At 36.4% G+C, this 27,687-nt stretch overlaps 1 protein-coding gene across 1 annotated transcript in view; it reads right to left on the reverse strand.

The window, feature by feature from the left end:
* The window catches only part of USP25 (ubiquitin specific peptidase 25), a 115,086-nt gene that overhangs the window by 21,657 nt on the left and 65,742 nt on the right, over positions 1 to 27,687 (reverse strand). The window contains exons 8-14 of the mRNA XM_021714742.1: positions 26,216 to 26,292; positions 22,572 to 22,645; positions 9,116 to 9,264; positions 3,677 to 3,804; positions 3,208 to 3,303; positions 1,555 to 1,716; positions 716 to 942 (exon numbers count right to left, since the gene is read on the reverse strand). Of these exons, the coding sequence (XP_021570417.1) occupies positions 716 to 942; positions 1,555 to 1,716; positions 3,208 to 3,303; positions 3,677 to 3,804; positions 9,116 to 9,264; positions 22,572 to 22,645; positions 26,216 to 26,292 (913 nt within the window). The remainder of the gene's footprint in view (positions 1 to 715; positions 943 to 1,554; positions 1,717 to 3,207; positions 3,304 to 3,676; positions 3,805 to 9,115; positions 9,265 to 22,571; positions 22,646 to 26,215; positions 26,293 to 27,687) is intronic.

Below are 27,687 nucleotides of genomic sequence, written 5' to 3' on the forward strand. Positions count from 1 at the left end.
TTTTTTTTTTTTTAGTTGGAGACTCACTCTGTTGCCCAGACTAGAGTGCAGTGGCCACTCCCGGCCACCGCAGTCTCGACCTGCTGGGCTCTGGCGATCCTTCTGCCTCAGCCTTCCGAGTAGCCGGAATTACAGGCGCGCGCTACCATGCCCGGCTAATTTTTTGATTTATTGTAGAGATGAGGTCTTGCCAAGTTGCCCAGGCGGGTCTTGAACCCGCGGGTTCAGGCAATCCACTCACCTCGGCCTCCCAAAGTGTGGGATTACAGGCTGAGCTACCAAGCCCAGCCACATTTCTAATTCTGAAGTCTAAAGAAAAAAAAATACCACCTGAACTTCTCCACTGTACAAACATTAGATTAAGTACATAATTTATATGTACAAACTTTGATGTTATATAGCATTTCTCCAATGGAGTAGCTGTGAATACCAGTGTGATATAAATTTAGAGCGCTAAACTAAAAAATCAGACCATCTGCTATGTCATTAATCAACCAAGCAATCCAGGAAAAATGTTTGGTCCCTATGAACTTGATACTAGGATTATTAAAATGGATAAAACCAGACTAGTTTATCTTACATAAAACCCTTTGCAGAAACACAAAATGACTACAATATTTAAATATGAAATCCAGTGGTGATTTCCCTTCTCAATTTTAACATTACAAAAACCCATCTGAGGTGACAGTAACTAGGTTATGAGACTTCTTCTTACCTCTGGTGTCATTTTCTATTTCTGTCCTCCAACGATGTAAACAGCTTTCTAGCACAGAAAGTTCTTCTTCTGTTATGTGCCTTGGTGCTGGATGCATGGGCAAATCTGGAGGTATCCGGGACTGAGTGAATGGTTTGTGTATCATGGATCTCGATGAAACAGTACCAATTGGTGCAGGTGATGTGCTTGGCAGTTCTGAAGAAGGAATTCCCTGTTGTTCTGTTGTGCTGTTATTTTCAAAACAGATTATTTGTTATTAACATTTCATATTGAAGCTCTGGACAAAGACTGTGCCAAATATATAGCATTAAATTGGCTCATAATTTCAAAAGGAAAAGATCCTAAAAAAGAAATATGGGGATTGATCTAATATCCTAACGAGAGTCTTATTATATGAGAATTAAATTATTATAGGATGAAATTGTAGCTTTAGAGTAAAACAAAACTTAACCATATTTTTTTTAATAAAACAAGTCCTATGCATACTGAAATTATAAAGATTCTCCCTTGCTAATACTTACGAACTTATATTACAGAAACAAACTTGAATTTAACAGTATTATTTTGATGGATCATAAAAGGTTGAAGCTTATAATATAATTACATACCAAAACATTTTAAAGTATAATTCCAAATAGAAAAAAGTACGATCCAAATTTCAATCCATAACCATAAAATCCAATGAAATAACGTCCAGAAGACATTCTAAGTGAATCTACTCTTTTTAAGAGTTTGCTAAAATAAGTCAAGACATGCATTTTATAACAATCTTCAAAGGCATCAATTATATTATCATGTAATATAACTATAATAGCTCTTGTATTGAGATGATGTTTTACCTTGGTAATGTCTGTGATGGTATGGAACCACCAGGTGGGGAACTAGCATCAATATCATCAACAGGAGAAGTGCAAACAGGTTTACTTGAAGCAAATTCCAAGGCATACTGAAGAACATCTACCAAGGGGAATCGTTTAGGACCCGAACCATAGCTTAAATATCTGTTAACCGTAAAATAATAAAATGGTTGAATGCTTTTATTTTTATATACAGCACATTTGGGTTTTAATGAACAGTTCTTATAAGACAAGATACAATACTTTACTAAACTGTCTCAACACTAAAGTTCATTTGCTTTTAAATGAAGAAGGTAAAACTAAATATACATTTAAAAAAAAATCCCATCCAGGTTGCTGCGAAGTTCATGATTTTGTTCTTCTTTATGGCTGCGTAATAGCGACTATAATGCTAAATGATCTTTCACAGAAACAAAGAACTGAGCATCACATGTTCTCACTCGTAAGTGGACCCTGCACAACTATAGGAAAAGGATCGACAGTGGCAGGACACTGTGGGAGAGGGGGGCAGGGAGGTGGGATTAGCAGCAGTGGAAATCGGCCTGGGGAAGGGGGGCACACCTCCTCAACAAGGGCACCTGCACAATATTTGTATGCCTAACCCTGAATTGTACCCCACAATCTTAAAATAAAAAAATTTAAAAGTTAAAAAAAAAGTTTTCCAAAGAAACCAAAGTCAATTAAGAATGAATGTGTATATATACTGTTAAAATGTTAAATGCTGTTCTAAATTGTAACTCAATAGGAATATAAAAACTGACAGTATCATCTCCTGAGACAGTTTTTTTTTTAGATCTGGCGTCTGGTCTCATGTTCAAATCAGTAATGTTTATTATCCTACTACCTTCTACTACTGATCATTTTTCAGTATGATTACTGATACTTTTTAAGAATAAACATTATTAAAAATAAAAAATGTTATTTTACATAAAAAGTTTTAGGCTATTAATTTCCAAATTACTAAAGTAAGGGAATATAGGTAGCAAACTTGGGTCAGAGGTTGCAAACTGGGCTTCCTCAGGGGACATTCAGCCCACAGACTTTTTGTCTGACCTGCAGAACATTCATCAGTCTAGGTTCCAGCTTCTTTTAAAAATAACCTGAAGCTCTAGACAACAGTGAGATCATCTTCACACACAGCACACCACCAATGGTACTGAAGGGCATTCACTCCCTCTACACACATAAAAGCTCTTACATCTTCCCTCACACACTTGATCCAATTTTCTCCTTTAGGAAATTTCTGTGAAGGCCTGGTAGGCATCTGAGTTTGGATCTTCTGTGTTAAAGAGGAAAACTCAGGTACCATTCATTTTAATGGAAATCTCAAGAGTAATCTTCAGTTTCATGCAAAAGGAAAGCTCAAAATCTTATTAATTTTATATCTATTTTCACACCATGAACATTACCCATTGATAATGAGACAATTCGTTTTATATGGTAACAGCCTTTTAAAGTCAACTGTAGATTATTTTTAGTTTCTGATAAAACTATGCAAGTGAAATATCAATATAAATGATGATCTACTCCTAGAATTACAAATTATTCAAAGCAAATATAAAATTAAAAATCAAGACAGTCACCAAATACATGATTTCCTGTAGTTAGCTCATAATTTAATAAAAGTTAAAATACCTTTCCAGTCTTTGTTGTAATACTGTGAGGTAATCTTTAAGTCTCTTGATCTCATCTCTTTTAATTCTTGTTATTTCTCTGTTTCTATGCATATATCTATCACAGTGAAAAAGCAATCAGAAGCATTTCCAAATATATTGAAAACAGAGAGAATATTCATTCTAGTCATAACCACATACATTTTATATTAAGATATAAAATAGAAAATACAAAATGGTATTTTTAAAAATTCTGACAATTTTATGAAAATAATCTCATGTTTTAACTTCCTTATAACATTATTCCCAGTGACTATACTTTTCTAATACAAAGTGCACTCCATTTTTCTTGACAAATGGTTTTAGATACATTATGCAGAATTAAATACTAATTCTAAGAAAATTCAGCAAAATTTTCATCTAAACACAATAATTTTTCACTTGCTTACTTAACTGTTTCAAACGAACACATGTTGTATGCCAAACCATACCTGTCCAAATATAAAACTTGAGGAAATTCTAATTTGTTGTGAATTTTTTCTGGTCTTCCCAAAGCCTGATTAAATTCAAATCTTGACAATTCAAATGTTAACACAGGTGGTAATTCAGTAAACCAATGCTAAAAGAAAAGAAAACAACAAGAAACTTTAATGTTACCTTTCTGTTTTCTCCATTTCAATTTTAGGCATAGGATGTTGGGACAGACATTTTTATACACATCAACACAATGCTGACACCGCAAGTAACTGGGTATAAAATTTAGTTAAAACTCAACTTCTTCCTAAAAGTTTCCCATGCTTCTTGAAAATTCCAAGAGTAGGTATAACAACACACAATCAAGAAAGAGAAAAATCTTCTAACTGCCCTACTTCCAAAATAATTCCTTACACAACTCACAACTCTCACACTAAAAATGAGAACACAATTTTTACATTTTTAACTTTAGTTTTCATACTAGTTTATGAAAATAAACCAAACACTAAAAAAAGTTTATCCTAGTAGTAATTATAATTAAATGCCTCATTGCTGAGTCAAATCATGATATAATTTCCTTCTGCTATTCCCAACCCCCACATATGCTTTGGCAGCTACTCTTCTAAGCATAAAATTCAATAAAACTTAAAAAGAAAATTATTTTCATATACAGCCTCAAGTTATATATAAACATAATATTTAAAGAGAAAGAATTAAACTTGTAAATCAACAAATAACAGAAAGAAATGTTATAAAAAATAAAAAATACTTGGAAAAATATTTTTCAGGTGCTTATTATAAACTGTGCAATGTGCTACCATAAAAAGAAACTGCTGCATACTCTACTGTGTGTGACAATTTAAAGTACCTCAAAACACAACCACTCATCTGTCAATGAGTAAAGAGCAAACTAATTAAAATATGAACAGTCCCCCAAAAAAAGCAGGAATCACACACACCTGGCAAATTTGACTAGACTCTTGAAGTTGCTAATTTTCTCTAAATGAAGTAAATAAACCTAAGTGGCAACTCAATAATACTACTCTCCCTCCCAGAATGCTGACGATTATCCGAAGTGAGATTTCCTGAGTTGGCTCTGGGTTTCCTGAAAGTTAAGGTTTAAAGGATTTGTTTTGATAGATATTCTCTGAAATTCACTACACAAAGTTATGAAATATCAATATCTAACAACAGAAACAGCTTATGTTTTTATTTTGATCTCACACAGAACTGACAAGAATTTTTTAAGTTAGTTCTAACCCACATCTAAAATTACTATTAAGAATTAAAACATTACCCCAGACATAGCACAAAGAAAACTTTTGATGCCTTAGGATAATTCTTTGCTCCATTTTATGATACTCAAACAAGTAAGTAGATTTCAAGAACTATTACTTTCCTATTTTACTGCAATATTTGAAATATCACCCTTAAAATTAGTTTATTTTAATTTATGGGAATCTACAATGGCCAGGAGAAATGGGATGACCTAAATTGGGGTATTATTTTTTGTAGACTATGGAAAGTCCAGGAAATATAAATAGCTTCCATACCTTACAAAAGGATGCTGAAAAATGTTATGTGATATGTCTCTGATATGAATACATTTCCTCTGTCAGCGATGGCGGTTTTTCCTACTACGTGACTGGATTTCACTTTCTCATTCTAAAGCTGATGGGGACAAGATGAGATAACCAGACATTCTGTAAATTCATTTCTTATATTAATGGTATGTCTAGCTCTGCAATAATTGGATGGTAAGGACTGCAATACATAATTAGAATTTTTAATAAGACAAAATGAGAAATTTTTCTCTTAAAAAATTTTCTTTCACTGAACAAAAAAGTGTAATTACTTTTCTGTACTAGTATGCCACGCTTGTGAGACAGAGGTCATGAAAGGAATGATGATGCTATTCTCCATATCTCTAAACCTACTGTACTATATAATGAACCTACAGGAGGAATAGATTTCTGCAATTAGTGAATAAAGAACTTATACAATCAGTATTGGCCACAAAATGGGCCTGTATTTATCAGAACTCTAGAAATCTGAACTGTTAACAGAAATAGTTTCTAAAGAAAATGTCATTTTTGTGAATTTTAATAGCTTTTTCTATCAAAGTGTTTAAAATACCTTGCTTTTATAAGAATACTACACAAATGCAGAAATAAAATTTAAAAACACACCTACCATTTCAAATTCCCCACAGAACACCAAACCAAGCCAGGATGTAAACTAAGCACAAGAAGCAAAAACTTCATTGAATTCCCTGACTCGTTTATCCTTCCACTTTAAAAGATAAATTTCCCATATAATTTCTACATTTATCTAATACGGTTCATGTCAATATAGTTTCTCTAATTTAGTTTTTAAAGCTTTGTAAGACAATTTCTAGCACTTTAATAAAATTTGGTACAACTTTGTGAAGGAAAATCTGGCAGTAACATCATTTCTAAATGAGTATGCCTCATGACCCAAAGATGTTACTTCTAACTATACTTCATTCCTAAGTGCTCAAGGGTCTTTACAGAAAGACATCCTTCAAAATAATTATCTGTCTAACTACTGCCTTCTAGGATAATTAAATCAACTTAATTTTATAAATACACACTATGTGACACTATGCAGGTTTTAAAAAGATTGATGTAAAGCTGTATACTGACTTGGAAGCATGTACACAACATATTGGAGTGAAAACTAAGTTTCATGACAGTATGGATAGATAGATACAGATATTTATATATGTACAGCAACAGTCTAAAAGAATACATAGCATATTAGTAGTAGTGAATACTCACACCAGAATGAAGTACTTACTATTTGAAATTTTTTTTTCTTCCAATAGTCAATCAAAAGATATCTCCAAGTTTCCTGGGAGAGTCTGACTCATTCATAAATTGCATACTATTTAATTAAAATTTATCATTTTAAACTATTTTGTAAGTATATTACATATAATCACTTTTAATTTATTCACTTGTGTCTTGGTGTATCATTCCAGAAATTTAAACTCTTAGAGCCCACCGGATATTTTGACTTGGGCAATTCTGGCAATTAGTTGGCCACAGCTATTTCAGCAAAGTAGAAGTTTTTTGAGTCAAAATAGAATCAACAGTTTTTAGTAAATAACAGTATGAGGAAAAAGCTATTATTATTAGAGATTAAGTCAATTTAGAAACTGCACAAACAGTTACTTGTTGGTTTTTAGAGATTCAAGAAGAAAGTTATTCTGAAGTACATAATGAAATAAGACTATAACTTAAATATATTATTTAAAAACTGTTATGATATACTATAGTCAGTGATAGTCTCTTAAACCAAGTTGAACTGAAACTATAATCTCCAGCAAATCTAGACAACTGGTAAGAGGAATCACAGGTAATCAAATTTGCTATTATTGAGATTGGTTAGAAATAACTTAGAAGTCAGAGAAGATGATAAATCATTATATTTCTTAGGTTATATGGATATACCTAGGCAGAAAATATAAGTTGCAACATAGAATATTCAGTATAAAACCAGTAAAAAGATGGAGGACAAAAATAAGGTCTTTTAAATAAATCATGAAACTCAGATAGAAAAGCTAGGAATATGTGAGAAAGATTATTTACCAATAAACTGGTGTATTTAACTTAAAGACTATGCTGACAGTATAAGGAAAATGCCATCCCTGCCCTTCAGCCACAAGTATCATCCTTTTATTTAATAGCAAACAGATTAGACCTTAAGGGGTTTGCTTTCTTGCTCCATTATGGGACCCAGTTAAAGTTCCAATCTTTACAGATCTGTTTCGTAATCAATAAAATAAACGTGCAAAATGTCAACATTCTTCATTAGAGGTCTACATCAGAATCACTGGGGGAACTCTCGTGTCCATGTGCCCTATCTCTATCCTAGACTCTGATCTGATAGCTTTGCAGTACAGTCTTGCCTCTATTGAGAACCACTGAAGGAGATGATCTATGATGCAGAAAAGAAAAAAAAAAAACCTATTTCAAATATACTCTCTCTCTTCTTCTTTTTTAAAAAAAGTGCCCCTAATACAAAATATTATTTTTTCAGTTTGTTTGCTTAGGTGTGTGGTGGAAGAAAAGGAGGTAAGGGTGGAGTTAAAACAGAAAGGGCTAATCACATCTTAAAAAACAAAAATTACAATTTAGACAAAGGCAATTTATTCTCAGAAAAAAAAACAAACAAGCCGGGCTCGCTGGCTCAGCCTGTAATCCCACGCCTTTGGGAGGCTGAGGTGAGTGGACTGCCTGAGCCCGCGAGTTCGAGACCCGCCTGGGCAGGCGATACCTCATCTCTACAATAAATCAAAAAAAAATTAGCTGGGCGTGGTGGTGTGCGCCTGTAATTCCAGCTACTTGGAAGGCTGAGGCAGAAGGATCGCCAGAGCCCAGCAGGTCGAGGCTGCGGTGGCCGGGAGCGGCCACTGCACTCCAGTCTGGGCGACAGTGAGACTCCAACTCAAAAAAAAAAAAAAAAACACAAACAACAAAAAAAACCAAGATCCTAGTCTCTTTTTAGATAAACATAGAGATATTACCACTTAATATTCATTAGCACCCATTTAGCATAAAGACCTTAGAGGCTTTTTTAATAAGCACCGAGGAATTTCATTCATTCAATAAATATTTATTATGTGTGAAGTCACCATACTACCAATAGGGATATAGTAATGAATGAGACAGACAACGATCCCTACTCCCATGCATGGAGTTTAACATGTAGACAACTATCGGCAATGGTTTAACAAATGATTGATTTGGAGCCACATGATCAGTCCTTTGCTTGCTATTATAGTGCCAACAAATCCTTATGGATAAATATATGGATATACACATGTTGCTAGAGAGATGGATAAAGGAACAGAGATGGGTGGGGAGAAAAAGACCAGTAAAGATAAATAAATGTATAACATTTTTAAAAATACACTTCTTTCTTGGGAAAGTTCTTCCACCTGACCTCATGCAATCAGATAGCAATTTTACAAGAAAAGGAATCTGGGAGGCCTGAAAAAACTCCAACAATATTTGATATAAGTAACATATACCTATATAAACACCTTAATCTTAGTATCTTTCTTCTATATTTCCAGGATAAGCACACTGCTAATGGTTGGTAGCCTGACTGAAAATTTCAGATTAAAAAGACTGGACAATGTCCTAGAAGAATTTTAACTGAAAATTTGGAGATAAATTGCTTAAATGAGAATTTAACATAGATTATAGACCATATTGACTATGCAGGTTTCCTGAGTATGTCTAAATTACCACAATTCAATCCAAACATACTTTCTGAGTATTGTCTCAATTATTGGGTAGCTATATAATTAGAACCTTATGGCTTGACTTTCCTGGGTCAGCTAAATTAAAAAACAAAAACAAAAACCTTAAATTGTGTGTAAGAAAGACATGGGGACAAAGGGGGACAACAATGTTAAAACTCACCTCTTGGCCTGATTTTCCTGAATTCTCTGAATGTAAAGACTCTATTTCTCCTTCAATCATTGCAGCTTCTAGGCACTCATGCAGATCTTTGAACCCATTGACCTGAAGTGGGTACTGACCAAACATTTCAGTGTTTTCAAATTGTTTGCCTATAAGAAAGGGGAAAGTTAATCAAGATTCCTCCATATGGCCTTTTAACTATTAAAAGTAAGTATATATATGGATTATCTCCTGAAACTAAAAACAAAAACCATTAATTATGTTCCTGAGAATAGTGAGTTACATAATTTTTTCTGTTGGTTTATGAAGGGGGACCCCCCAAAAATGGAATTATCTTTTGAAGGACAGGTCCTTTGTAGTATACTTGAAATTTATGCCCCAGGATCAAACCATCAACCAAAGTTCTTATCTGGAAGTTTTGAGACAGTTGCATCACCATTTGCAAAAGAAACGCCCAGCACTGTGGCAAACAGGTGACTGGTTCTTCCACCACGACAACACACCAGCCCACACTGCACTGAGTGTTCAACAGTTTTTGACCAAAACCAGCATGGCGTCAGTGTCTCATCCTCCCTATTCACCCAATCTTCCCCTACTTTCTTTTGTTTCCCCAAATAAAAAAAGTCCTCAAAGGAAACCTTTTTGCTGATGTGGAAGAGGTAAAACAAACAAACAAAAAAAACGGCAGACACACTGAAGGGCATCAAAATTGAGGAGTTCAAAAACTGTTCTGAGCAGTGGGAAAAAGCATCCTGATAGGTGTATTGCATCAAATGGAGAGTACTTTGAAGGAGACAGAGTTTAAACATGTAAGAATACACAACGTTTTATTAAAAAATTCCAGTCTTTTAGGTGGGTCCCCCTCATATACATGTGTGGTGGAAACACGTGGACGTTCACACTCAGTCATAAATATTAATTGCAAGTCCGAATATTTGTGATAATATACATACATGTTTACATATTTATTTTTGTAAAAAGGGCTTTCTAAGGGCAAAATACTGTGGTAAACACTGGGAATATATCTAGCAGTGAACAAGAGAGATAAAATCACTGAGCTGAGGAAATTCTCAACCTCATTTGTAAGACATTATACACATTAATTGCACAAATACTTTAAAAATACTTATTTGTTGTTATAAGAGTTACGAAAATAAAGTAGTGATGAGACAGAGTACTGTGAAAGATATATCAGTTGGAGCTAATATAGCTTTAAGGGTGGAGTGGAGAGCAGGAAAGTCTGCCACAGCAAAAGACATCTACTCTGGGGCTTGAATGGCAAGTGGGAGTTCACCAGGACAGTGTTAAGGACTGTGTAGTGTTCACGGCCAAGAAAGAGAAGAAAGAAGACTTGAGGGCAGCCAAGAACTTGATGTGTTTAGGAACTAAAAGAAGGCTATTGTAGCTTGGGGGAGCAATGGGGCGATTATAATGAAAACCTAGGTAGGGAATCAAAATCTACATAGTCTTATAGTCCTGTCTGGAATTTTTTTTTTTTCCCACCACATTCTGAGTATAATGGAAAAGTTAGAACTAGCAACAGAAGAATCAGATAAATGTATGTGAAACATCTTTATGGTCTCTGTGTGAAGTATGTGATTATCTATTAGGAGACGAACGCAGAATCTATCCAAAAATAAAGGTAGTGTGAATTAAGGTGTTAACAGTAAAATTGTGCAAAAACGGACAAAATTACACACACACAATTACTCATACATACAAGAGAAAGACCAACAGGACTTGACTGACTGGCTTACAGGTAGGACAGGAAATAGAAGAGCAAGGAAATATCAAGAATGACACTAATTTTTTTTTCCCCCAAGATGGCAGATTAGAGGCTTTCAAGTGTACCTCACTCAACAGATCATTGCAAAATGTGTGTAAAAACCAACACAGTGAACCCCAATTCAAGAAGGAAAACAGATACTCATTAGAATAGCAAAGGTTACCCTAGATCTCAGGGAGGAGAAGACAGATGAACAGCCCCACAACAGTGCTCTGCAGAGAAAACGGAATGCAACGATGGGACACGGGATGGGACTGAAAGCTACAGTCTGAGACACACCTTCCAATCAGGGAGCTGCTTAACCCAGGCCACAGGAGAACACCCCATTTTTCCCAGTCTTGGAGCTGGTAAGAGGGAAAGACAACCAGTAAAGCCAAAGGTGCTCTCCCAAATTCAGGACGATAAGGAAGGTGCCATTTTTGAGCCAAGACCAGTGTCTCAGCAACAACAACCACTGCAGGCATTTCAGTTTCTGCTCAGAGACAAGGCAGCTCACTCTGGAGAAGGGGGCCCTCACAGCAGGAGCAGGGAGGGTAGCGTAGTGACTGCCCCAGGGTTTGGACTCAGACCTGGGCTTATCCCAGCCACAGACTGAGAGCAGTGAGGGATCCCCCAAAATTAAGTTTCCCTCCTGAGAAAAGAGATAGGCTGCCAAGGTCAGATCTGCGACCCAGAATCAGTCTCTGTGTGTCATTGTCTGGGTGTTCTATCCTGCCCCACCCCTCCAGGTAGTTATGGCAAGGGGCCCCAGAAATACCAGGGAATACCCAGAATACCAGCCTAGACAACAGGAGTCTAGCAGAGGTCCCCATTCCCATGCTACAGAACCTGCACCCCGAGCAAGAGAGTTGCTATGTCAGTTTTGCAACCTGGAACTCTGCAGTGAGCACCACTGCCAAAAGCTCCAGCTTTCTTCCTGAACCAGTTGGGTGATGCTCCCCAGCAATACTGAGAAAAAGGAGGGTCCCCACTCATGTACAATTGGGAAAGCAGTATAAGTGGCTGGAGACCAGCAGGAGGAACTTCATCCCTTTGTACTTGAATCAGTAGCCTGAGAGGCAGGAGAGTTCCTGAAGCCGTGGTTTCTCCTAGGTAGCAAGGCCTGATGCCAAGGTCAACTCTGTCATCTGGAATCAGGCTGGAGGCATTAATGGGGGGGGGTGCGGGGTGTGGATTTGAATGTATAGTTGCTTTATAGCCTCTGTGAGCTTTGTAGTTATGTGATCTTTATCGCAAGAGTTGTTTCATTTCCAAGTTTAGAACTCCTTTGAGCATCTCTTGTTGGGTCAGTTTAGTGGTGACAGATTCCCTTAATGTTCGTTTGTTGGGAAAGGACTTTATTTTTCCTTCATTTATGAAGCTTAGTTGGCTGGATGTAAGATTCCTGACTGGCATTTTTTTTTCCCTATAAGGAAGTGGAAAATATGTTCCCATTCTCTTCTCCTGTTAGTAGCAGCCTGTCCCTCTGGTTTGTTGGGTAAGTATGCCCCCCCTAGTACCAAGGATCAAGCAGAACTCACCTCAACACGCCCAGATTATGAGCCTAACCCACCCCACCCTTCCTGGGCAGTAATCCTTGTGCAAGGAGACCCCCTGTGCTCCACACCCTACTACATCCGTTAAACTGAAGTAGGAGCCTGAGTCACCCCTCCCCTGGGGCTGTGCTGCTCTCCTCTCTCTGCTCAATGTCCAGACATATCCCCAGGTACCTGGAGCTCCCACTCTTATAGATGAGAAGATCAAGCCAACCTTTCATTCCCAGGCAGAGAAGTTGATGCAGCAGAGGCCCCGTAATACCTCGCCAAGGCCCACCTCTGGACTCTAGGAGGCCACATACCAGACCCAGCTTCAGAGCAGATGCCTGTGCCTAACATCAGTGGACCCATAGGTGGGCCTGCCTGGTTCGGCCTCACCCATCTTGATCTCCCTCCCCAGGGCTGAACTAGGAGAACAGACCACAAAGCACTCCACAGACTTCTCACTGCTGAGAAGATAGAGCACGTCTTTCAGTAAACAAGGATCAAGTAAACACCCATCCACATCAACAGTAGCCAGCTCTTACCCATAGGTGCCACTTGCTTGCCTGGAGGTTGAATGAGGCATTGCAACAGGTAATTTGCTGACATAAACACACACCAAGAAGCAAGTTAAGCCTCTTGAGACCTCCAACCACCCCAGCTTCACAAGAAGCAGTGAGCCAGCACACACTGCTACAACCAACACTTGGGAAAGCCTACATACACAGTTAACATATCAAAGAAACTCATACAGATCAGCTGTCAAAGTTCATCAGGATAAGAAAGAACTAGAGCAACAATTCTAAAAGTATTAAAACCCAGCAAAGGAAAAGAAATAAAGATCAGAGCAAAACGAAGTGAGATTGAGAAAAAAAAAAAGCACAGAATCAATTAATCCAAAAAGTGCTTCTTTGAAAAGACAAAATTGACAGACTACTAGCTAGACTAACCAAGAAAAAAGATTTAAATAAATTAAATCATATACGAGATCTGACAATTAGGTTTACAAACTTGCCACCATATGCTTACATTAGGAGCACTGTACAAAGAACCCAGTAAGTTTTCATAACCTCGGCATATCAGTGTTTCACAGTTGTTTTTGTGTCAATGTGTGACAGCATCTTGATGAGTGGTGTTCAATATTGTTGTGTGTTTTGTGTGCCATCACGAAGATGCCAGAGCTTAAATTAGAGCAATGAACAAACATTAAATTTCCTGTTAAACTTGGCAAGAATGGTAGTGAAACTAGGGACATGTTAGTCCAAGTTTATGGGGATAATGCCATTAAGAAAATGGCAGTGTAAAATGGGTTACACGTTTTTCCTAGAAGAGAGAACGCGTCACTGATGAAGTGAGGTCAGGACAGCCAGTGAAGAGTAGAACTGACAAAAACATTGCAAAAATTCATCAAATTGTGTGTCAATATTGTTAGCACACTGTGAAAAGCATAACAGATCAAATAAACATCAATAGAGAAACAGGAAAATCTTAACTGATAATCTTGGCACAAGAAAGTTATGTGCAAAAATGGTCCCTAAGGAGCCCTTGCATCACGAAAATGCACCAGCTCATACAGCACTGTCTGTGAGGGAGGTTTTAGTCAGTAAACTGTGGTGGAGCACCTTCCCTACTCACCTGATCTAGCCCCCCCCAGTGACTTTTTTCTCTACCTGAAGACAAAGGAAATAAAGGAAGACATTTGGATGACATTCAGGATATCAAGGGTAATACAACAACAGCTCTGAGGACCATTCCAGAAAGAGTTCCAAAATTGCTTTGACAGGTGGACTAGGTACCAGCACTGGTGCATAGCTTCCCGAGAGGAGTACTTCAAAGGTGACCATAGTGATATTCAACAATGAGGTATGTAGCACATTTCCTAGAATGAGTTTGTGAACTTAATTGTCACAGGTGATATACCAACCATTACCACAGAAATAAAAAAGATCATCACGGACTATTATGAACAGCTCCAAGGCAACAAACTAGAAAATTGAGAGGAACTGGATTAATTCCTGGAAACATACAACCTCCCAAGACTTAATCAGGAGAAAATGGATACCATGAACAGACGAATAACAAGCAATAAAAAAGAAGCAATAATAAAAAAAAATCTTCCAAGAAAAAAAGCTCAGGGCCAGACAGATTCACTGCTGAATTTTACCAGATGTACAAAGAAGAGCTGATATCAATCCTACTGAAGCTATTCCAAAAAAATTGAGGGACTCCTCCCTAACTCATTCTATAAAATCAGTAACACACTGATACCAAAAACAGGCAAGACTAAAACAAAGAAAGAAAACTACAAGTCCATGTCCTTGATGAAGATATTTGCAAAAATCCTTAATAACATTCTAGCAAACCCAATTCAACAGCGTATCAAAAAAATTATCCATCACGATGACCAAGACGGTTTTATTCCAGGGAGGCAAAGATGTTTTAATATTTGCAAATCAATAAACATCGTTCATCACATAAACAGAAGCAAAAATAAAAACCATACTATCCTCTCAATACACACAGAAAAGATATTCAATAAAATCCAATATCCCATTGTGATAAAAACCTTCAACAAACTAGGGATCAAAGGAACATATCTCAAAATAATAGGAGCTATATTTCACAAACTCACAGCCAACATCAAATTTAATTGGAAAAAGTTGAAAACATTTCCCCTCAGAATAGGAACAAGACAGAGATGTCCACTCCCACCACTGTTTATTCAACACTGTACTGCAAGTTCTAGCATGAGCAATCTGGCAAGACGAAGAAACAGAAGGCATCCAAATCAGCAAAGAGAAAAGCCAAACTATCCCTGTTCATAAATGACATGATTGTATACCTAGAAAACCCTAACTCTTCCAAAAGCTTCTCAATCTGACAAACCACTTCAGTAATGTCTCAGAATACAAAAATCAACGTACAAAAATTGGTAGTGTTCCTATACATCAACAATACTCAAGCTGAGAACCAAATCAAGAGCTTAATCCCATTCACACTAGTCACACAAAAAAATAAAATGACTACGAATACACCTAACTAAGGAGATGAAAGATCTCTACAAGAACTACAAAACACTGGTTAAATAAATTGTAGATGACACAAATGAAAGAACATCCCATGTTCATGGATTATTATTATTTTTTAGTTTAGTTTCATTTATTTTTCTTTAAGGATACATACACAGAAGTGAGGTGATAAGGGACAGGAAGGCTATGGTCCACACTAAGTTTAGCAAGGGGGCTCCCTCTATAAGAAAAATGGGAGAGAGGTTCGGGAAGGGCACAAGATACCTCAAAGGAAAGGCAATAAGGTGGGTGATAGGCACACAGTCTATTATTATTATTATTACTTCTCTTTATACTTTAGTGTATGTGTGTATATGTATATATATATACAGTACGTGTGTATGCACATCTATATCCCATTACATGTATGAAATGTTTTAAAAATGAAAATGGCTGAGGGAATAAAAGTTTTCTCTGGCAAAAAAAAAAAAAAAATGAAAACAGACACAGAAAACAGATACACATAATGCTTCAGATGATGAACTGATGAACCACAGCCTGGCGCACTGTTAACTCACCTCAGCTCTATCATTTGCCCCAGGCTGTAACTGTGGCTTTTGTTTCTGTCTCCCAAATGCTCGAGGGTACAGACTATTGTTATGTTCATAGATTTAAAGAGTCAATATTGTTAAAATGACCATACTGTCCAAAGCAATTCTACAGATTCAATACAATTCTGATCAAAATACCAACTTAGTTCTTCACAAAACTAGCAATCAAAAAATTTATAAAAAACCAAAAAAGAGCCCGAATAGCCAAAGCAATTCTAAGCAAAAAGAAAATGTGCAGAGGGATCACACTGCCTGGCTTCACATTATAATATAAGGCTACAGTAACTAAAATGGCATGGTATTGGTACAAGAATACACAGATCAATGGAACAGAATACAGAACCATGAAACAGAACCAAATGCCTACAACTAAGTGATCCTGAACAAAGCTGGCAAAAATAAATAGGGAAAAGACATTCTATTCAATTAAAGGACCAGGGAAAATTGGATAGTCATAGCGGAAGAAAAAACAGGGCCATCCTCTCCCTCATCATATACAAAAATTAAATCAAGATGGATTAAAGATGTAAATTTAAGACCTGAAACTAAAAATTCTAGAAGAAAACCTTGGAAAAACTCTTATGGACATAACCTAGGCAAAGAATATATGATGAAGATTCCAAAAGCAACTGCAACAAAAACAAAAATAGGCAAATGGGACTTAATTAAACTAAAAGCTTCTGCAACAGAGTGAGCAGAAAATCTGCTGAATGGGAGATAATTTGCAAATTGCACCTCAGACGAAGGGCTAATGTCCAAAATCTACAAGAAACTCTAACAACTCAACAAGAAAAAACATATAACCCCATAAAAAATGGGCAAAAGACATGAATAGACACTTCTCAAAAGAAGACATACAAGCAGCCAACAAACATGAAAAAATTCCCAACATCTCTAATCTTAATCAGAGAAATGCAAATTAATACCACAATTGAGATATCACCTCACATCAGTCAGAATAGCTATTATTAGAAAGTAAAAAGGACAACAGATGTTGGTCAGTTTCAGACAAAAAGAAACTCTTATTCACTGTTAATGGGATTGTAAACTGGTACAACCTCTGTGGAAAACAGTACAGAGATTGCTCAAAGAACTAAAAACTGAATTAATTTTTGACCCAGCAATCCCAATACTAGGGATCTACCCTAAGGAAAAGAAATCATTACATAAGAAAGATATCTGTACCTATATATTCACTTCAGTACTGTTCACAATAGCAAAATCATGGAACCAACCTAAGTGCCCACCAATGATTAACTAGATAAAGAAAATGTGGTGTGTGTGTGTGTGTCTGTATGTATATATTAGATTGACACAAAAGTAATTCCAGTTTTGGACCATGATTTTTAAATCATTATAATTAGGCTCTCGCACATCTTTATTCATCAAAATAGGAACCATTACAATCAACACATTTTTGCCAATGAGAGATGAGTTTGTTTATTCCTGTAGTATAAAAATATGTGCTTTGGGATTCAACAAACTCTTGGAAAGCATTTTCTGCATCCTGCTGGTTGTGGAAGTGTTCGTTGTCACTGCAAAATTTGTCGAGATGCTTGAAGAAGTGATGGTCAGCGAGAGATCAAGTGAAAAAAGATAAGGCAAAACTTCATCACCCATTTTGTTCAACGTTTGAAGCATTAATTGTGAAATGTGCGGTAGAGTGTTGTCACGGAAAAGACATGTTGACCAATGCTGGCTGCAGGCATTACAGTTTTCGGTGTATATCATGGATTTGCTGAGCATACTTCTCAGATGTAATGGTTTCAGAAAGCTGTAGTGAATCACATCAGCAGCAGACCACCAAACTGTAACTATGACCTTTTTTTGGTGCAAGTTTGGCTTTGGGAAGTGCTTTGGAGCTTCTTTTTTGTCCAGCCCCTGAGTTGGTCATCACTGGTTGCCATATATAATACACTTTTTGTCACACGTCACAATCCGATCAAGAAATGGCTCATTATGGTTGCATAGACCAAAAGAAGACACTTTGAAATGATAATCTGTTTGACTTTTGGTCAGCTCATGAGGCATTCACTAATCAGGCTTTTTTACTTTTCCGATTTGCTTCAATGCCAAAAGACTGCAGAATGGTCAACGTTGAGTTCTTCTGCAGCTTCTTGTGCAGTTGTAAGAAGATCAGCTTCAATGATTGCTCTCAACTGGTCCTTGTCAACTTTCAATGGCCACTATGCATATTCCTCATCTTTAAGGCTTTCATCTCCTTTGCAAAACTTCTTGATCTACCACTGCACTGTACATTTGTTAGCAGTCCCTGGGTCAAATGTGTTGTTAATGTTGCGAGTTGTCTCTGCTGCTTTAACAACCATTTTGAACTCAAATAAGAAAATCGCTCAAATTTGCTTTCTGTCTAACATCACTTCCATAGTCTAAAATACATATAAAATAAACAGCAAGTAATTAAGTCATTAGCAAAAAAAAACTCATAAAGCAAGAAATGCACATTAAAATGATGTTTAACATGACCACATTTATTTAAAAACATATTCTAATATTAAATGGCAAATATCAACAATACAAAAACCACAAAAAATTACTCTTACATATATATATAATATATATATATATATATATATATATATATATATACACACACGTGTGTGTGAATACACACACATACACAGACATACCATGGAATACTACGTGGTCACAAAAAAGAGTGAAATCATGTCCTTTGCAGCATGGATCAAGCTAGAGATCATCATCTTAAGCGAACAGACTCAGACACAGAAAACCAAACACATGTAGTTCTCACTTATATGAGGGAGTTAAATGGCCACAAGGATGAAAATAACGGACCCTGGGGGCACCAATGAGGGAGGAGGCAGGAAAGAGGGTTAGGGTTCAGAAAGTACCTACTGTATACAATGTTCATTATCTGGGGAATGGACCACCTGACAGCCAGTCCCCACCACTATACAGTATGTCCATTTAACAAACATACACAAGTACTCCCAAATCTAAAATAAAAACAGAAAAAAAATGACATTCAAATTTCTAGCATAAAAAAACAGATTTTTATGTACTGACACTGGCACCACTGAAGAGTAGAGATTTTTTTTCTTTTAGTTTTGAGGTAGCAAAGAAAATTATTGTTTCAGAATTGCCCACAGATTTCACTTTGAAGACACAGTTGCATATGAATCTATAACTAAGATTAATATTCTGGTCTGAAGTTATAAATTGCTGGAGAATAGCTGGCTTACTGCTAATAGGAAATCAAGGCAATGAATGAGAGGATGAGTTGGGGAAAAAAATGGCCTAAGCCAAGTCCCAAGGATCTCCTACTTTTACATGCAAACAGGAAAGACTATAAATACAACTTCTAAGAATTACCCACAAAGGCAGGAAAAAAGCCAGAAGAATATGGTGTCACAAAAGCCAGAGAAGTAGGTTTTTAAGGAAAGAATAATAAAACAGAGGAAAAAGAAAGGAGAGTCATCAGCATTAACAGTTTAAAGAATTCAATATGGAGGCTAAAGGGGATCCAATGGATTTGTCCCTATGTAAGAAATCAATAACCTTAGCAAGATTGCTTTCAGATAACTTCTGGGGCCAGAAGTTAAAGTGTGGTGGGTTGAACAAATGGGGAGTAACAGGTGAAACCAATTCTCTTCAAAGGGGCTTAATTCTGCTTAGGAATAAGACTAAGTGCAATAATTGAGAGTATGGGAAGAGATAACTTTATTTTTAAAGATGTGAGATACAGCCGGGCTCGGTGGCTCAGCCTGTAATCCCGCACCTTTGGGAGGCTGAGGTGAGTGGATTGCCTGAGCCCGCGGATTCGAGACCCGCCTGGGCAGCGAGACCTCATCTCTACAATAAATAAAAAAATCAGCTGGGCGTGGTAGCCTGTAATTCTGGCTACTCGGAAAGCTGAGGTGGAAGGATCGCCGGAGTCCAGCAGGTCGAGGCTGCAGTGGCCGGGAGCGGCCACTGCACTCCAGTCTGGGCAACAGAGTGAGACTCCAACTCAAAAAAAAAAAAAAAAAGATGTGAGATACCACACAATGTCTAAATATTGATGAGAAAGAAAGTAGAGAGGGAGAAGCTCAAGATATAGGAAGGAAATAAGATAATGGAGTAAGGTCTGACTGACAGCATGATGGGATTGAATTCTGAGCAAATGAAATCAATAGTCTTTGCATATAAAACTAGATAATTATTATGTATAGGGACAGATAAAAAAGATACAGTGGAAGTAGTGACAGATGTAAAAGCCTGAGGTTCATATATCTGTAGAAGTTGTTTTTTAAAAAGCTAGAAAATTACAAACATACAATTAGGTTCAGGACCTGGGGCAAAACCTGTGATTAAGTTTCATTAACTTCACAGAAGATCTATGTAATCTGAGGTAAGATCTTCCTTAGAAAATGAAGAGGCAAAAACGTTACATTTGAAATTAGTAGAAAAGATAAAAATACTGGGTGTGCCAAAAAAATGTACACTCATTTTAAGAGATGTTAAGAAATGTTCGCCATAATCCAAAGTGTCTGGATGCTGACTGTTTTCACTTTGAGCAACTCTTGTAATTGCAGAAGTCAAATGTGACTTGTATTCATCTTCTGCTATCAGTATATATTGAGTATTACAATTTTAATGTGTTTTTTCCTTTCTTAAAATGTGTATACATTTTTTGGGGGGGACACTCTCTGTAGTTACTTCAGAAAATAGGAGAGAAGACAGTGAGCATACAAAACAAGTTAGGTTGTAAGATCAGGACCAGTGAAGCTCAATATTACTCAAATTCATGACCAATTATAGTTAGCCCATTTGCATGACTTGAGCAACATTCAGATACTCAAGACATGCGGAGAAAAGATTAACTGCTTAAAGAGAGTCAGAGAAGAGCCAGGGTGATAGTGCAGAAGAGAATGGGGCAAAGAGTTTTAGGTATTAATAAGAGTGACTTCAATGATGAACAAAGAAGAAAGTGAAGTACAGAACTAGGCTGAGAGGATCAAAATGGAGAGGCGAACTAGAAGTTCTCAACAGTTGAGGAACTTTTGCAGTGGGAGTTCTTTAGTAAACAAACTAAGAATCCCCCCCAATGGAGAAGGACAGATCTAAAATGACAAGAAGAAGATACATGAAAAAATGGTAAGAAAGTACTCCAAGTGCGTTTATAAGTCCAATTTGTTTTAAGTCTAACAAAGTTAGCCTAGGCACCCAACTGACACAATTGGCTCTATAGCATTGTGTGTATTTAATGGGCTGTGCTATCACCTGGTGGAGAGAAATAATACATAAAAAAGTAGGTGTGCACGGTTAAAGTTGGTAACTTGAAGGTTCGTATGTAGGGGACTTACTGTAAATTATTCTTACTGAAGCAAAGACATAGCTTATTCATGTACAAATGTATTAAAGTCACATATATATAACACAATAGCTTTAAAAAACATACTAAGTACAAAGATTTCAACACTGGTTAATTATTTTAATAACAACCACTTTTAGGAATCAATATAACACAGGCAAAAATGTTTGTACAGGGTATTAGAAACAGCACGCAGTCACAATCTGATTAGACCAACTCACCGCTTCAAATACAGTGCTCCACATCAAATAAAATCAAAATGATAGGCAGATGACTCACATAATGTACGATGCAAAATATTCCACTAAAATATTTAGCATGAGGCAAATAAAAATGTACTGACACCACAAAATGACTTTCTAAACTCCTGACATCTGAGCTAGTATCTGCCTTTTGCTGCATCCCAAATTATGAAACTATATTCAAACAAAACTTCATGGGACTCCATTACTTAAGATCTAGAAAAAAAAATCTCTCAATTGTTATAGTCTAGGTAATCTGGAAAAACTGACTTCCAAAGGTTGATGCATTGGGTCACTTGAGAAAAAACTGTTCAGAAGTTAATTATTTGGAACTTAATAGTATTATTATATAAAGTTATATCTAATGAGTCTAGTTTCTTCCCCATTAGAAAGGCCAAAGAGAAAATGGTTAAGTCAAAATTTTAAGAAACACATATTTAGCACAAATGGAGAAGTATCATTCTTAACTGATTTTTCAAAAGATAGAATGTGACCCTTTCTTGAAAACTGTATCTACAGAATTTAAAAAACATTCGATGAAAAGCCTATAAAACCCTTACTATGCTAAGTTGCTAAATTCAGCTTTCAACATGAAGAAGTGGGCAACTTACTAAGCCCAGTATTCATGTCTAATATTATCTTCAAAGGATTTATCAACTGTCCCATTAAGCCCTGTATTCCAGTAAAACAGTATCACTGAAGCTCTCTCACGGGAAAGAACATTAGGATAAAATGAGGTATCAGTTAGCATATGATTATACACTCTGTACACTTTGTTTTCACTCACTCGGTTTTATGTGATATGCAAATGGTTAACAGTAGCAATGCAAGAGCAACTACAAGACAGAGTAAATTAAATTAAAAATAAAGCCATTCAGCAAATAGTCACTATCAAGACAAAGGAACTAAGGGATAATATTTCTTAAATTGCAATAAAAAGTAAATGTGTGACTATACCTTCAAGCACCCCCACAGCTAGAAATCTTCCATAAAACAACTCTACCATGGGGTTCTTTGGCTTCTCTTCATCTCTAAAGCATGTTAAAGAACATAAATGTGATTATAATCTTTGGATCAATAAATAGAGAAAACATTAAAAGAATTATAATGTATGACAAGATGAGAACATTTGTGCGGCTATCTTGCAGTTGGCTGCTATTTACAATGTGACCTTGGGCACGGAACTTAAACTTATTTTTCCATTTTTTTCATTTGTCAACTGAGGATAACTATGATAATTGAAATTACAGGATCGCTATAAGGGTTAACCTGACTTACTATATACTATGTGGAACCAACTTAGAATAAAACCTGACACAATCTGTGCTCATGAAGTACATGCTCTTTCTTCTTTTTGAGTTGGAGTCTCACTCTGTCGCCCAGACTGGAGTGCAGTGGCCGCTCCCGGCCACCGCAGCCTCGACCTGCTGGGCTCCTGCGATCCTTCCACCTCAGCCTTCCAAGTAGCCGGAATTACAGGCATGTGCTACCATGCCTGGCTGATTTTTTTGATTTATTGTAGAGATGAGGTCTCGTTGCCCAGGCGGGTCTCGAACCCGCGGGCTCAGGCAATCCACTCACCTCAGCCTCCCAAAGGCACGGGATTACAGGCTGAGCCACCGAGCCCTGCCGCTCTTTATATAATCATTAGACATCTACCTCCATCTTATACTTTTAGTCTGTACAACACATGTTTATTTGGACTTGTTAGAAAGGAAGAAAAGCCACTTTCATAGACTAGATTTCTACAAAATTTTTATAAGTTATTTTCTGCATTTACTTAAGAGTGCATACAATCCAAAACAGTAGCTGTCACCATGGAAGGAACAAAATACCAGTTTTGACACAGAGTAGCTAAGGAGCTACTCCATCCATTTCTGAAGTTTTATGTTGCTAGTAGAATTAAGTGATCATGAATTTTCCAAATATCTAACATATATTTTTTTTCATTTTTGCTTGAAGCAAAAATAAGTTGACAATTTTTAATTGTCGTTTTATGGTTTGTATTATGCAGCCTAAAAAGACAAAGTTTATCTTGGTCTTACTGCAAAAGTGTGTTGCAGCCACTATTGTATACAGAATTTTTCTTCATCAACTTTGTGTTTATATTAAGAAAATACATTTGTGAAATGCTGTTTCAAACACTATTTACCTCTTCATTCCTGTGTTACATGGGTCATCATTTAATCCTTAAAATAATGATGGTAAGTACTTCAATTTATCCTTACAACAATCACTGTAGAAGGTGTAATAGTCTTTAGTGCTATTCAAAAAAATTCCTGGTCCTTCACTTTCAGGTACATGGTAAGATATACTTTTCCACTCACGTCTTAAAATTTATTTTTTGTATTTAATTGTGATATAAGCACATAACATAAAATTTACCACTTTAACCATTTTAAGTGTACGGTTCAGTCGTCTTCAGCATATTCTCACAGTTGTGCAACCAATCTCCCTTACTCATACAAAACTGAAACTTGATATTCATTAAACAACTCCCCATCTCCCCCTCGCCCCAGCCCCTAGCAATCACCATCCTATTCTTTGTGTCTACAAGTTTGACAACTTGAGACTTCATAAGTGACCTACAGTACCTGTTCTTCCATGACTGGCTTATTTCACTTAGCATAATGTCTTTAAGGTTCATCCATGTTTTAGCGTGTGTCAGAATTTCTGTCCTTCTAAAAGACTGAATAATATTCTATTGCATCTATATACCACATTTAGTTTATCCATTAATCTATCAATGGGCATTGGGGCTGCTTTCACCATCTGGCTATTGTGAATAACATTGCTATGAACATGGGTATACAAATATCTCTGAGAGATTTTGCAAATATTTTCTCCCATTCTGTAGGTTTTCTGTTCACTCTCTGCTGATAATTTCTTTTGCTGGGTAGAAGCTTTTTCATTTAAGTTCCATTTGTCTATTTTGGTTTGTGTCCCAATTCCTTTTGGGATCTTTGTCATAAATTCTTTGCCTAGGCCAATGTCCAGTAACTTAGGAGTTTTGATGGGTAGAAAAGAAAGGGCACCTGATTCCAGAGCCGCTCATCACATAAACTTCCCAACGTGCAAAAAAAGCAGTTCTTAGATGCCACAATCTATGACAGAAAAGGTGTACAAAAAATGGAATATTTTTCCTCAGATATTACATAGTGCTAAATTAATCTCTTGAGAGATTTCTCCCAACTGAGTTTAAGTGCACAGTTAGCTATCACAGTCAATTGATCCTTTAATGACTGGCATCTTGGTAAAACTATAACCAAGATGATTTTCTCATTTTATCCTATTACCTTAGGTTTCTGCTACAGTCTTCAGTTAACAACTTGAGTAGGAATTGCACTAAGCTTTAGAAATAATATTATAGTTGGACTGAAGGTAAGAGATCAAAGTTTTGCTTTCATTTCAAAATTTCAAAGGTAAAATACCAACATTAAACATGTGTGCCCTAATAATCCTCTGAAATATAAAATTAAAGCATGTAAAATTCAACATTTGGGCCAGGAACAGTGGCTCCTGTAATCCCAGCACTTTGGGAGGTCAAGGCAGGCAGATTGTTTGATCCCAGTCTAGGTCATGTAGCAAGACTTTGTCTGTACAAAAAAAAAAAAAAAGCTTGGCATAGTGGCACATACCCATAGTCCCAGGAGATGTTAAGGCAGAAGGATCGCCTGAGCCCAGGAGGTCCAGCCCAGGTGACTGTGTGTGTGTGTGTGTGTGTGTGTGTGTGTATGAAACATTGAAGTACTTATACACATAAGTGAAAGAGAGTGCAGGCTGCAGTTGCAGAACTCCAACTCTATTGAGCACAGGTACTGACATGCTTGTGGTTGAGACGGCACAAAACAAAAAATGGAGATGCGATTTTTCTTTTTTTAGATTGCACCCAAAAGGCAAAATAGTCTGATTTTTTTTTTTTTGTATCACTTCTTAAATGATCAAAGGGTTATCACTTGGAAACAATGTTTCCCCAGGTTCTATTAACATAAGGGTAGGGGGTGTCTATATTAATAAAGTTTGGAAACATCTTTGGGTTGTTAACAATTTATGATTAGGATATATTTTAATTTAATTTAATCTTATTGCAGACCGTGTTATAATGACTTTCACTGGACAATGAGGCTGTCCATATTACTATCTTCTATAATATATTCTATTTAAATAGAAACATTATAATCCACAAAAATAGAAAAAAGGGAGATAATTTTAAGTCTCAGTTTCAACCTGTATTCTAGGTGTTAATTACTGCATCTTGTAGACTCATGTCAGAGTTTTGTGGTGATCTAAATGGTTCATCAGAGTTTTGAGAAATTACACAAAGGAACAAATGGCTGGTATCAGGAGTGTAGCCTCATGAGGATAGAAGCAGTCTTACACTGGAAGAGTGTTGATTTCTTCTCTATGAGGCCAGCCAAGTATTTTAAATAACCAAGGTTTTAATAGCTAAGTGAAATAGATAGACAATAAAAAGCAAGGGAACACTGAGGAGGAACTTCAAATCCCTGTCCCCACAGTTTCCATGTAAAAAGTCTTCAAAAAACCTTAGTGCTATTTATTGACTTCCTAAAGCCCCATCACTAAACTTTATGACAACTTACGTCTCTTCTTCTGCTTTCATTTGGAAGGCATCTTCTAACCAATCTAATAATTTGTGCGTAAACTCACTCACGTCTTGCTGTGGAAAGAAAAGGTTGTGTTAATATTTAAGCCTACTAATAAAAATACTAAATGCTGTAACATAAAACCTATCCAGTCATTTATAAGAATAATTACCAACTCCTCACAAAAGTATCAAGTAAAATGTTTCACATCAAATGCAAGAAACTTTTATAATTTAACTATGGTATAAAATCAATATTTGAAAAAAGTATATTGATAATCATTGTTATTGGGTTATATTTTAGGAAAATAAAATATACATATATCAAAATTCAAGCTTATAAATGAAATTTTAAAAAATATTACTCCCAAAAGAGCTTTGCAATAAATCTTTATAAAATAAAGAACTCATATTACCAAAAGGTTCTTCATTTTATAAATAATTATTACTGGCTTCTGTCTTAGAAGGAAGATTAGTCCTTTTTGACAATTTATTTTCTTAATTCAACTTACACACAAAATTTGTTAAGCCATATACACCTTAACCAAGATACATGTTGACTTGGACAGGCTGAGTCCAATTAAGCATTGACTATCAAGTTCACTGTCCCTTGAACCTCAAATTGATCCTCCACTCAGAACCAGCATATTTATCACCTTTCAGCATCCCTTTCTTTGGTCATTTCTCCCCTAACATAGAAAAGCAGAGCTAGGTGGTGGCAGCTGCACTCATCACAATTCCTTCAATAATGTGAGTTGAAATAAAGACAACAGATGTACATACAACATAGGGAAGGAACATAAATCAACCCTACTAAGACTGATCAAAGAGATGAATCAGTATAAGCTATTTGCCTTTATTTATCAAAATGGTAAATTTACAAACTTACTAGCATATATTCATCCAGTTAGAAGTCTTTTGAAGAGCATGTAGGCCACACCATTCACTTTAAAAAACGTTGAAACTAAAGTCTAGGAAGCTTAAGTAAATTGCTCCACAGCTGTAGAGTTAAATAGAACTAAACTCAGCACATAAATCCAGTTATAAGCAACCATAACATCTGCAATGGGTTAAACAGTGGCTCACCAAAATATATGTTCACCCAGAACATGAAAGAAAATGTGATCTTATTTGGAATATGAGTATTTGTAGATATAATTAAGGCAAGGATTCTGGGATGAAATCACCCTGGATTAGGACTAGCCCTAAATCCAATGATGAATGTTCTTATAAGAAACAGAAAAAGAAAAGAAACATCAACATACAGGGGAAAAGGTCACGTGTAGATGGAAACAGATATTGGAGCTATCCTGCCACAAGCTAAGGAACACCAAGAGCTACCAGAAGATGACAGAGGCAAGGTAGGATTCTCTCCTAGAGCTGTTGAAGGGGGCACACCATTATTGGCCTTTCTGGCCTCTAGAACTGTTCGGGAATAATTTCCCATTGCTTTTAAGCTACCCAGTTTGT

Source organism: Carlito syrichta, unplaced genomic scaffold (genome assembly GCF_000164805.1).
Source record: "Carlito syrichta isolate Samal-C Ts95f unplaced genomic scaffold, Tarsius_syrichta-2.0.1 Scaffold97002, whole genome shotgun sequence".
NCBI lineage: Eukaryota > Metazoa > Chordata > Mammalia > Primates > Tarsiidae > Carlito > Carlito syrichta.